Source organism: Mercenaria mercenaria, chromosome 12 (assembly GCF_021730395.1).
Source record: "Mercenaria mercenaria strain notata chromosome 12, MADL_Memer_1, whole genome shotgun sequence".
Taxonomy (NCBI): Eukaryota; Metazoa; Mollusca; class Bivalvia; order Venerida; family Veneridae; genus Mercenaria; species Mercenaria mercenaria.
Window position 1 is genome coordinate 43890604 of NC_069372.1, and position 13628 is coordinate 43904231.

At 37.2% G+C, this 13628-nt stretch overlaps 1 protein-coding gene across 1 annotated transcript in view; it reads left to right on the plus strand.

Annotated features, from left to right (window-relative positions):
* Positions 1–13628, plus strand: part of LOC123533953 (serine/arginine repetitive matrix protein 2-like) — a 60186-nt gene that overhangs the window by 35191 nt on the left and 11367 nt on the right. The window contains exons 11-12 of the mRNA XM_045315947.2: positions 2949–3116; positions 3964–4104. Coding sequence (XP_045171882.2) covers positions 2949–3116; positions 3964–4104 — 309 coding nt within the window. The remainder of the gene's footprint in view (positions 1–2948; positions 3117–3963; positions 4105–13628) is intronic.

Here is a 13628-nt window from a genome sequence, read left to right on the forward strand (position 1 = left end):
AGATTTTTGGCAATTTAGCAATCCATTCTGTTTTAGCAGTTTCTACACTTGTAGATTTATTGGAGACGAGGAAGATCACCTTGTCACATTTAATTCTAAATCTCTCGTCACTCTGATCACTTAGACTACGGTGTTGGACAGTCACATGTGGTCGAACACTTTGTAGGCAGGTTTTTATTCCATGCATGCATTTTGTGATAATGTCTTTATCTTCTTTCACAATTAGCACAAACATGGTAATGTCTATAAAGTTCACAGTTTAAAAAAAGAAACAGTCACATTACCTTATTTTGGTAAACATGTTCATTTCACTGATGTTTTTCTGCTGAGTCAGACATGTTCAATGCTTTCATATTGTTTTCCATCATGACAAATATGTACTTGTCTCAGATTCTAACTCATTTCTTAAAACTTCTCCAGGACATTCCAAAATGGCAAAACATCTGTACTTTCTTAGAATGTTTATGCAAAGTATCACGTCTTAAAATATTTCTTCAATGTTAAACCTGTTCATATCTTTAGACAGTGTTTATTTTCTTAATGTCAAGTTTTTATTCTCTTAAAACTTAATTGATCTGATAATATCTAATTAAATTGTGCTTTCAATTTTGAAAAAAAAAAATGATAACATTAAATCCCAAAACACAAACTTCTAATGTCAGTTACTTTGTTGTAAATGTGAAAAATTCTCATATATACCAATGACTTGCAGGTTATCTGATATATGTCGATATATGTTTTCTTTTACTAAAACCTATTGGACTTTGTTATCTTGAGTAAACAGTTTTAACCATGATAACAAAAAAAAAAATAAATAAATGATTTTTTGAGTCTTAACAAAAGATAAATTCTAATCTGCTAGCCTGCCAACTGCGCAGTGAAGTTAGAATGTTTTCTAAAGTTTGGGGAATATATCACTTAATTTACACAATTGTATCTTTTCAACTTCCTGATACTGATCTCTGTCTAAACAATGTCCAGAGACCAGTCTCAAAACTCTAGCTTCTGATTGGCTAAAATTGAGCGCTTTTTTGAAACTGACCAATGACAGAGCTGAATTCTTAGACAGGTCTTATAACTTTAACCTTTACAAAAACATGCTAATTTTTTTTGTATCAGATTTTTATGTGCCACTAATTAATACAGTCAAACCTAGCTGTAAAGACCATCCTTTAGAAATGAAAACAGAAGTTTCTTTGTTGATGGGTGGTGTCTCAACATAGGTGGATTAGCATTATTTGTAATTAAAACAGGGAGAGAAAATAGTGGCCTTTATCAGTAGGGATTTTAGTAGTGACCTTAAAAGGGAGGTAGTCTTTATTACAGGTTTTATTGTATTATCTCTGTATATCTGTGTTTGTAAAAAAGTTGTTTCTGGGCACTTCCACCATGTTGATGTAGGTTCAAATCCTTGCTGCAGCTAAAGTAATTTGTAAGCAATTACTACTACAACTGTTTAACATGCTTTTTACAGTTTTCCTTTTTAGCTCGACTATTCGAAGAATAGTCTAGCTATTCTACTCACCCTGGCGTCGGCGTCGGCGTCACACCTTGGTTAAGTTTTTGCATGCAAGTACATACAGCCATCAATTAAAGGCATATAGCTTTGAAACTTATTTTTTCTTTTTCTAGGTCAATTACCAACCTCTCTGGGTCAAGTCCCATAACTCTGACATGTATTTTGAGCAAATTATGCCCCCTTTTGGACTTAGAAAATTTTGGTTAAAGTTTTACATGGAAGTTACTATCTCCAAAACTAATGCAGATATTGATTTGAAACTTCACATGTGTCTTCGGGATTATAAAACTAGTTGATAGCAGCAAGTCCCATAACTCTGACCTTCATTTTGGCCAAATTATGCCCCCTTTTGGACTTAGCAAATTCTGGTTAAAGTTTTGCGTGCAAGTACATACAGCTATTACTAAAAGGCATATAGATTTGAAACTTATTTTTTCTTTTTCTAGATCAATTACCAACCTCACTGGGTCAAGTCCCATAACTCTGGCATGTATTTTGGGCAAATTATGCCCCCTTTTGGACTTAGAAAATTTTGGTTAAAGTTTTACATGCGAGTGTCTATCTCCAAAACTAATGCAGATATTGAATTGAAACTTCACATGTGCCTTCGGGGTTATAAAACTAGTTGATAGCAGCAAGTCCCATAACTGATATGCATTTTGGTCAAATTATGCCCCCTTTTGAACTTAAAACTCTTTTGATATTTAACCTTTTTGGGTAATATTTTCCTGCTTCTGGGACAATATTTCGAATAGTCGAGCTTGACTGTCTTACGGACAGCTCTTGTTAGCTCACCTGTCACAAAGTGACAAGGTGAGCTTTTGTGATCGCGCGGTGTCCGTCGTCCGTCCGTGCGTAAACTTTTCCTTGTGACATCTCTAGAGGTCACTTTTTTCATGGGATCTTTATGAAAAAGGGTTAGAATGTTCATCTTGGCAAATTCTGGGTCAAGTTCGAAACTGGGTCACGTGCCATCAAAAACTAGGTCAGTAGGTCTAAAGATAGAAAAACCTTGTGACCTCTCTAGAGGCCATAATTTTCAATGGATCTTCATGAAAATTGGTCAGAATGTTCACCTTGATGATATCTAGGTCAAGTTCGAAACTGGGTCATGTGCCATCAAAAACTAGGTCAGTAGGTCTTGAAATAGAAAAACCTTGTGACCTCTCTAGAGGCCATACCCTTAAATGGATCGTCATGAAAATAAGTCAGAATGTACACTTTGATGATATCTAGGTCAAGTTTGAAACTGGGTCACGTGCCTTAAAAAACTAGGTCAATAGGTCAGATAATAGAAAAACCTTGTGACCTCCCAAGAGACCATATTTTTCAATGGATCTTCATGAAAATTGGTCAGAATTTTTATCTTTAAAATATCTAGGTCAAGGTGAGCGATTCAGGACCATCATGGTCCTCTTGCTTTATTTAGGCAACAAAAAACATACCAGCTAGGACGGGCTTCCTTGATTGGTTGAGTGAGGAGTGTCCTGAGGCCATGGAATATATTCCTGTAGAGGACAAGAAGTTCAAGTCGACAAAAATAACCAGATTCCTGTTGGAAGAAGCAGAAGATGATTTGATCACAATTCTCTTAAATGTAAGTGTGCGCATCTAGTTTAACCCTCTTGGCTAATTTCTTCTCCCAACCCCTCCACCTCCACCTCCATCCCCCCACCTGCTAAAGGGAAGTAGGGTTGGGGTAGTGGAGAGGGTAGGGATGAGAGGGAGGTAATGGTCTCCATCCGTCATAAATTCCTATACTTAGGATTAACGTTTGCTGAAATTTTCATCTGAAGAATTTAATCAAATTGCTCACATAAAATTCCATGTTTGAAGCTTACTATGTACATTTAAATTGTGTCCTACTATACTGTATTAAAATTGTATCCATTTGAATTTTGGCACTTAGACGCTTGTCAAAATGAGGAATTATGTCCTGCAAATCTCCATTAATCTCAGTCTCTGTTATTATATTATGAGTTAATACTGAAGAAAAAAATCTAGAGTCTGCATGTACATTCTTTCCCTCTTTAATGACCCATTTCAGTTAAAGCCAGTTAATATTTTGGATATGTTTGGAACATTTATGACCTTCTGCAGAATAAGGTCTTGTGTTAAATAGGTTATGTTACTGCTGTTACATGACTGAAATACTATTGAATAAAATGACAATAAAAGAATATAAAACACCAAAAAAAATTCACATTATGCTTTAAGCCTTCTCTTGGTGAATTAGTTTAGTAAAAAATCACCAATTTCACATTTTAACTATGTTATGAAAAAGTTAAGTAGCAAAATGTAATATCCACTATTTATTGGATATTTCAGAGAAATGCTTGACTTAAAAATATTTTGAAATTGGGTGTATATTTTCATGTATTTTTTGAAAGATTTGATTTGAAACCACAGAAAAATGGTTGTAAAAAAATAAACACTTTTTCCAGAGTCTCAGCAAGGAGGATGAAGGAAAAACAGATGATGTGCCGGTAACAGAGGAAGATGCTGAGGACACTGGTGTTACCATGGCAACAGATAATCTCTTCTACCTGGACAAAGCTGGGGGATCTTCATCAATACTGGAACTGGTCAGTATAGTATAAATAGTGGATTTTTAGCTCACCTGTCACAAAGTGACAAGGTGAGCTTTTGTGATCGCGCAGTGTCCGTCATCCGTCGTCCGTGCGTCCGTAAACTTTTTGCTTGTGACCACTCTAGAGGTCACATTTTTCATGGGATCTTTATGAAAATTGGTCAGAATGTTCATCTTGATGATATCTAGGTCAAGTTCGAAACTGGGTCACGTGCGGTCAAAAACTAGGTCAGTAGGTCTAAAAATAGAAAAACCTTGTGACCACTCTAGAGGTCACATTTTTCATGGGATCTTCATGAAAGTTGGTCAGAATGATCATCTTGATGATATCTAGGTCAAGTTTGAAACTGGGTCACGTGCAGTCAAAAACTAGGTCAGTAGGTCTAAAAATAGAAAAACCTTGTGACCACTCTAGAGGTCACATTTTTCATGGGATCTTCATGAAAGTTGGTCAGAATGTTCATCTTGATGATATCTAGGTCAAGTTCGAAACTGGGTCACGTGCGGTCAAAAACTAGGTCAGTAGGTCTAAAAATAGAAAAACCTTGTGACCACTCTAGAGGTCACATTTTTCATGGGATCTTCATGAAAGTTGGTCAGATTGTTCATCTTGATGATATCTAGGTCAAGTTAGAAACTGGGTCACGTGCGGTCAAAAACTAGGTCAGTAGGTCTAAAAATAGAAAAACCTTGTGACCACTCTAGAGGTCACATTTTTCATGGGATCTTCATGAAAGTTGGTCAGAATGTTCATCTTGATGATATCTAGGTAAAGTTCGAAACTGGGTCACGTGCGGTCAAAAACTAGGTCAGTAGGTCTAAAAATAGAAAAACCTTGTGACCACTCTAGAGGTCACATTTTTCATGGGATCTTCATGAAAGTTGGTCAGAATGTTCATCTTGATGATATCTAGGTAAAGTTCGAAACTGGGTTACGTGCGGTCAAAAACTAGGTCAGTAGGTCTAAAAATAGAAAAATCTTGTGACCACTCTAGAGGTCACATTTTTCATGGGATCTTTATGAAAGTTGGTCAGAATGTTCATCTTGATGATATCTAGGTCAAGTTCGAAACTTGGTCACGTGCCTTCAAAAACTAGGTCAGTAGGTCTAAAAATAGAAAAACCTTGTGACCACTCTAGAGGTCACATTTTCCATGGGATCTTCATGAAAGTTGGTCAGAATGTTCATCTTGATGATATCTAGGTCAAGTTCGAAACTGGGTCACGTGCGGTCAAAAACTAGGTCAGTAGGTCTAAAAATAGAAAAACCTTGTGACCACTCTAGAGGTCACATTTTTCATGGGATCTTTATGAAAGTTGGCAGAATGTTCATCTTGATGATATCTAGGTCAAGTTCGAAACTGGGTCACGTGCCTTCAAAAACTAGGTCAGTAGGTCTAAAAATAGAAAAACCTTGTGACCACTCTAGAGGTCACATTTTTCATGGGATCTTCATGAAAGTTGGTCAAAAACGATGTCATACTCAAAACTGGGTCATGTGGGAAGAGGTGAGCGATTCAGGACCATCATGGTCCTCTTGTTATATACCTGAAGGGATGTATTATGTTATACCCCAGTGTCCATCTGTCCGTCCGTTCGTTAGTGATTTTGTGTCCGCTCTGTAACTCTTGAATCCCTTGAAGGATTATAAGAAACTTGACACAAATGTTCACCACACAGAGACGACATGCAGAGCACATGTTTTGGATGTGAATTTATAATGCATTGCTTAGTTTAAAGGAAAGTATTTTAGTTACAACAGGGTAAAATATTAAAATTACTATTGACTCATTTGAACTTTAGCTTTGCATGCATTCATTGACATCCCAAATGACTTTCAACAGCTGTTTCATATCTAGACCAGTAGATGACTGAAATATTGACTCTATTTCATTCTTGTCAATATAGAAACATGTTTTTGTTTAGAAAAGAAATGTTCTCAAGATTCAAAGATTTTTATTACAATGAAAATGATATTGAGCCATAAGGAGATATTATGCATAGTTTAATGAAAAGCATGGCTCTTTGAAAATAGTTTAAATCGTGTTTACTTTGTTACTTATATCACAGTTAGTATGGTAAGGAAACAATACTTCAGATTTTGGAAACACAATTAAGGATTCAATGGACATTTGACATCTTGAGATTTGAACATCATCATATCATGGATGAAAGAGTTGTTTGACATGGAAATTTAAAAAAAAAGAAATCCATTTGTAATGAAATAAAAATAAACAATTTTCAAAATTTCTAAAATTGATGTTTAATCTAGTTATTCGAAATTTCAGCACTCGTACATTGTTGCTAATGTAGCAAAATGAAGAACAGTAACATTTCTTTAAAAAAAATTGTGAGTTTTTTAAGGCACTGAGCTGTCTAGATATGTGGCCCCATAATGTGGTCCCTTTTCGGGAATTCAAGCATCCATCAGTAAATTGGCATTTAGAATTTATTTTCTAAGCTGTGCAATTTTCATGTAAAACAACTCTCTATGATTTGATCACCTTGAAATTTCAAGCCGTCAAATATCCATCGAATCCTTAAACCTCTGTTATGCAACCAGCTAATTGAATGACACAGTCTGGTTGCTTAAGACAGATGACTGCTTAACCTTTAGCATGCGAGATAAATTGTGGTCTGCTGGAAATGTCGTCTGCTAAAATTGTAAAGTTCATTCAATTTGCTCCAAAATTGGAAGAAATATTGTCAAGAGTAGCAAACAGCTTGGAACCTGATCAGACGCCGATTTAATCGGCGTCTGATCTGGTTCCAAGCAGTTTGCAAAGGCTGTTAAATTCGCCTGCAGCAGGGTAAGGGTTAATATAGCAGCAGCTTACTGGAAAATATAGTTAGTTTTACCATGGGTTACCATTTTAATGTAGATGTTAAAATTATCATAGAGATAAAATGAATATGGAAAATTAATGGTGTATGAAGGAAGATACCACATGTTGAGTTCAAATTCTATGGGTTTCTTGCCCATATTAGTTGTCGAACAGATAAAAGAATGTGACAGAAAATCAAAATTAAAAAGAAATAAACTCAATATGAAACTCATTAGAAAAGTGAATTAATTAAGAAATCAATAGAAAAAGGAATATGAAATGTTACCACTGCTGTTACATTGTATTGTTAAAACTAACTGTTGGGAAGGAAACAGCTTTGTGTTACTAAGCAGTATGGTACACGTTTTCTCTAATTACAATTAAAACGTTTTGAATAATTTGCTTAGTGTTTCTTTAACGTTGTAGGGACTTTTTGTTTCCAAGTTTTATCGTAATTGTGATATAGTTAATTTATTTTACAGATTATTCTGTAAATTGTTCTAGGGCATTTTAAGATGAGGAAGAAGGTAATAGTGTATTAATTTTATCTCACCATGTGATATGAGAATCGTAAAGTAGGGTTGCCTAATTGTGCGCTGCTTTGCTAAAAGCAATGTTAGGGCTTTACAAGGATCCAGATTAGTGTGTGTCAGGGTTTAATTATCAGTTTCAGGTTATGTATGCAACTGGTTAAGGGACCTGTATGGGACCAGATCTAGATCCATACTGGTCAAAAAACCCTAACTTTGGTTTTTGCACAGTGGCACTCAGTTGGAATTTTATTGGTTTAAGTTTTGCAACATTAATTATGTCTCCCCCAGGAGACATATTGTTTTTGCCCTGTCCGTCCGTCCGTACGTCACACTTCATTTCCGAGCAATAACTGGAGAACCATTTGACCTAGAACCTTCAAACTTCATAGGGTTGTAGGGCTGCTGGAGTAGACGACCCCTATTGTTTTTGGGGTCACTCCGTCAAAGGTCAAGGTCACAGGGGCCTGAACATTGAAAACCATTTCCGATCAATAACTAGAGAACCACTTGACCCAGAATGTTGAAACTTCATAGGATGATTGGTCATGAAGAGTAGATGTCCCCTATTTTTTTGGGGTCACTCCATTAAAGGTCAAGGTCACAGGGGCCTGAACATGGAAAACCACTTCCGATCAATAACTAGAGAACCACTTGACCCAGAATGTTGAAACTTCATAGGATGATTGTACATGCAAAGTAGATGACCCCTATCGATTTTGGGGTCACTCCATTAAAGGTCAAGGTCACAGGGGCCTGAACATTGAAAACCATTTCCGATCAATAACTAGAGAACCACTTGACCCAGAATGTTGAAACTTCATAGGATGATTGGTCATGCAGAGTAAATGACCCCTATTGATTTTGGGGTCACTCCATCAAAGGTCAAGGTCACAGGAGCCTGAACATGGAAAACCATTTCCAATCAATAACTAGAGAACCACTTGACCCAGAGTATTGAAACTTCATAGGAAGATTGTACATGCAAAGTAGATGACCCCTATCGATTTTGGCGTCATTCCATTAAAGGTCAAGGTCACAGGGGCCTGAACATTGAAAACCATTTCCGGTCAGTAACTTGAGAACCACTTGACCCAGAATGTTGAAACTTAATAGGATGATTGGTCATGCAGAGTAGATGACCCCTAACGATTTTGGGGTCACTCTGTGAAAGGTCAAGGTCACAGGGGCCTGAACATTGAAAACCATTTCCGGTCAGTAACTTGAGAACCACTTGACCCAGAATGATGAAACTTCATAGGATGATTGATCATGCAGAGTAGATGACCCCTAACGATTTTAGGGTCACTCTGTTAAAGGTCAAGGCCACAGGGGCCTGAACATGGAAAACCATTTCCAATCAATAACTTGAGAACCTCTCGACCCAGAATGTTGAAACTTCATAGGATGATTGTTCATGCAGAGTAAATTACCCCTATTGTTTTTGGGGTCACTCCGTTAAAGGTCAAGGTCACAGAGGCCTGAACATTGATAACCATTTCCGATCAATAACTTGAGAACCACTTGACCCAGAATGTTGAAACTTCATAGGATGATTGAACATGCAGAGTAGATGACCCCATATTGATTTTGGGGTCAGTCTATTAAAGGTCAAGGTCACAGTGGCCTGTTCATATAAAATCATTTTTTGGAAATAACTTGAGAACCACTTGACCTACAATGTTGAAACTTAATAGGATGATTGGACATGCAGAGTAGATGACCCCTATTTATTTTGAGGTCACTTGATCAAAGGTCAAGGTCACAGGAGCCTGAACAGTGACTTGAGAACCACTAGGCCAAGAGTGTTGAAATTTAGCAGGATGACTGGACATGCCAAGTAGATGATCCCTATTGCAGCCAACCATCAGTGTCTCTTTGACTTTCGCTCCTGACCCCTATTGACTTCTTGCCTATAGGACTTTGCATTTGGGGAGACATGCGCTTTTTTACAAAAGCATTTTCTAGTTATTACTCTGTGTATATTGCAATAATTGTAAACTTCAGATATGGCTCACAGTGAAGCAGTATGTTGTGGAAAGGAATATAGTGAAAAATACTGTACCTTCTCTTTAAAGGACTTATTCATAGTTATGTCTCCCCCAGGAGACATATTGTTTTTGCCCTGTCCGTCCGTCCGTCTGTACGTCACACTTCATTTCCGAGCAATAACTGGAGAACCATTTGACCTAGAACCTTCAAACTTCTTAGGGTTGTAGGGCTGCTGGAGTAGATGACCCCTATTGTTTTTGGGGTCACTCCGTCAAAGGTCAAGGTCACAGGGGCCTGAACATTGAAAACCATTTCCGATCAATAACTAGAGAACCACTTGACCCAGAATGTTGAAACTTCATAGGATGATTGGTCATGCAGAGTATGACCCCTATTGATTTTGGGGTCCCTCTGTCAAAGGTCAAGGTCACAGGGGCCTGAACATTGAAAACCATTTCCTATCAATAACTAGAGAACCACTTGACCCAGAATGTTGAAACTTCATAGGATGATTGGTCATAAAGAGTAGATGACCCCTATCGTTTTTGGGGTCACTCCGTCAAAGGTCAAGGTTACAGGGGCCTGAACATGGAAGACCATTTCCGATCAATAACTAGAGAACCACTTGACCCAGAATGTTGAAATTTCATTGGATGATTGTACATGCAAAGTAGATGACCCCTATCTATTTTGGGGTCACTCCATTAAAGGTCAAGGTCACAGGGGCCTGAACATTGAAAACCATTTCCGGTCAGTAACTTGAGAACCACTAGACCCTGAATGTTGAAACTTAATAGGATGATTGGTCATGCAGAGTAGATGACCCCTAACGATTTTGGGGTCACTCTGTGAAAGGTCAAGGTCACAGGGGCCTGAACATTGAAAACCATTTCCGGTCAGTAACTTGAGAACCTCTCACCCCAGAATGTTGAAACTTTATTGGATGATTGTTCATGCAGAGTAAATGACCCCTATTGTTTTTGGGGACACTCCGTTACAGGTCAAGGTCACAGGGGCCTGAACATTGATAACCAGTTCCGATCAATAACTTAAAAACCACTTTACCCAGAATGTTGAAACTTCATAGGATGATTGATCATGCAGAGTAGATGACCTCTATTGATTTTGGGGTCAGTCTATTAAAGGTCAAGGTCACAGTGGCCTGTTCATATAAAATCATTTTTTGGAAATAACTTGAGAACCACTTGACCTACAATGTTGAAACTTAATAGGATGATTGGACATGCAGAGTAGATGACCCCTATTTATTTTGAGGTCACTTGATCAAAGGTCAAGGTCACAGGAGCCTGAACAGTGACTTGAGAACCACTAGGCCAAGAGTGTTGAAATTTAGCGGGATGACTGGACATGCCAAGTAGATGATCCCTATTGCAGCCAACCATCAGTGTCTCTTTGACTTTCGCTCCTGACCCCTATTGACTTCTTGCCTATAGGACTTTGCATTGGGGGAGACATGCGCTTTTTTACAAAAGCATTTTCTAGTTTTTTCGGTGAAAGTAAACTATCAGATTTATTAAGAAACTTGTATTTTGTGAAAAAGTCTCAATATTGATTTACTGGTACTGTAGAATGCTTCTATATAAAACAGCTACTGGACTTGAATTAATGTCTCTTTTGGAGGAGTTGCCATTTACAGGTGTTTCATCTGTGTAATGTTTGTTGCATATCATAAAATAGTCATATACATTGTAATCACATTGAAAGCTGATTATTTACAATCTGGATGTTCTGGTTTTAATTACTTTATGGAATACAGTCAAACCTGTATTAAGCACCTAGCCTAGGGAGAGACACAGTGTGGCTGCTTAAGGCAGATTGAACATAGAACGAAAAGTCAATTTGGGAAGTTAACTGACCAGCTGCAAATGGCAAGTGTCTGTTTAGTACAGGTGGAAGCTAAAGCAGGTTCGTCATATAAAAGTAAATTCAAGTCACAAGTTTCAAACTATTCAGACTGCCTTAAAGGTTGTTCAGTTTTCAAGTTATTTGTGTACTGATATTATAGAGGTTTGATGTGAAGCAGTTGTATGGTTTCCAGAATAGAGGGATTCCTATTTACAGGGTTTTTATGCCCCCGGCATCTACAGATGCGGGAGGCATTAGTGATTGACCGGTCCGTCCGTACGAGGTTAACCAAATGGGACTGTTTCATCTAGCATCAATACCCCTTACTAGAATGATTTGATACTAATGCAGATGTAACCTGTGACCATTCCTCATCTTCAGACATCACCTGACCTCAGTTTGACCTTGACCTCATTTTGGACTTAGGTTGCTTTATATGGGCCATCTCTTGGTTAACCAAATGGGACCGTTTCGTCTAGCATCAATACCCCTTACTAGAATGACTTGATACTAATGCAGATGTAACCTGTGACCATTCCTCATCTTCAAACATCACCTGACCTCAGTTTGACCTTGACCTTGACCTCATTTTGGACTTAGGTGCAAAATCTATTGACAAGGATGCCACCGGGGGCATTAAGCGTTTATTGAACGCAGCTCCTTGTTCTAACTAAATAACTGAAAATTTTGGGACTGCATAATTTGTTTGGTTCTTTTTTCAGGGGTTCTGGTTTAGAGGAGTCTCAGTATATACTGTATTTTGCATAAAAATGTTTTAAATGAAATTCTTCTGATATGATGAATGGTATCAGCATTCTGCATTTTCTGTTCCGTCTGTTACGGTAGTTCTGCACGTTCAGATTGAATTTTTTTCTACAATGTAGAATTTGATTAAACTCTTGATTTTTCAAAACTTCAGCAATAAAAAGATGAGGTCATGTGCTTAATTTTTTGCTAGACTGATTAGAAAAATTTGGACCTCGTGCAATTTTTCATAATGGGAGTCTATGGGAATGTCATAACTTTCATAACATTTTCGCGAATAGAAATTTTTTTTGAAATATAGAATTAAATGAATCTTCTCACAGTTGTAAATAAACATATGGCCTATAATGTGGTGAAATAAAATGTATACTGGTTCGAGTCGTAAATTCGGCCAGGTCGTAAATATTCGGCCACCCACTTTAAAGCATTTTTTCGAGCAAGATGCTTGAGAACGCATATCTGTCATCACAAGCACTTGCGCTAGCTACAAAGTCGGCAAAAACAACAAGTTGAGGTGACTAGAAAAAAAGTTGTCCTTCCCTAAAGTTGTGTACTCTAAATAGCAAATATTTTGTCTCGCGGGTCGTGTGACGTCATTGCACGCGCTCGTTTATGCTGAGGCCTGGCAAGGGTTAATTCAAATCTAAACTTTATAACACAAAAAGAACATGCGCTAACTAGCATAAAACGTGTTAAAACCAAGAAAATGAATATATTGTCCCTCAACGTCATTGAATTTCCATGTCTACGTTGTTTTTTCACGTTGACGTCATTTCCTTTTGAATCATCCGTTTTGGGGCCGTAATACGTTTATGCTTTGCCACGGAACGCGCATATATAAAAAGGTGTTATAATAGCATGTGAGCAAGAGATTCTCTTTACTCTCCTGTTGAAACACCCCCGAAAAGTGACAAGAACAGCAGTTTTATGCTAGAATGTGTGATTAACCGTGACGTAAAAATTAAACTATGTCATGCTGGTGTGAGAAGGATGACAGGCGCTTTTTAAATCTCTGTTGGCAAATATTTCCCACGAGGTATGCTATTGAAAATTGATTGCAGTTTGTTAAAAAAAGAACAATTTTGGCTATAGCATCGATTTATTTCCAAGAAAATGTTGAAAATACAACTAACTTTATGTTTAAAAAGTGACTGAATATTTACAACCTCTAGAAGGCAAAATGTGGAGGCTAAACCTGTCTTGTTATTTTAAACGCAGTTGTATTGTTTACCATACTGTAAACGGCCGTTAATGATAATAATCAATGTTGCTTGTATTAAAGCACATATGGTAGAAATTTTGTACAAATCAATTGTAAAACAAAAGAAGTATTTATGAAAAACCGCAAAAAGTGGCCGAATTTACGAATCGAACAGGTATGTGCTTATATTTGAGATATTTGATTAAATTAATTAAAGTGAACTGCACATTTCACGCTAATTTTAAGAGATTATTTTGAATTATTTAATGTATCAGATGTTTTAATATCACATTTTAACTTATAAAGTAACAATGCCACTGTAATCAATTTTCTCATAAGT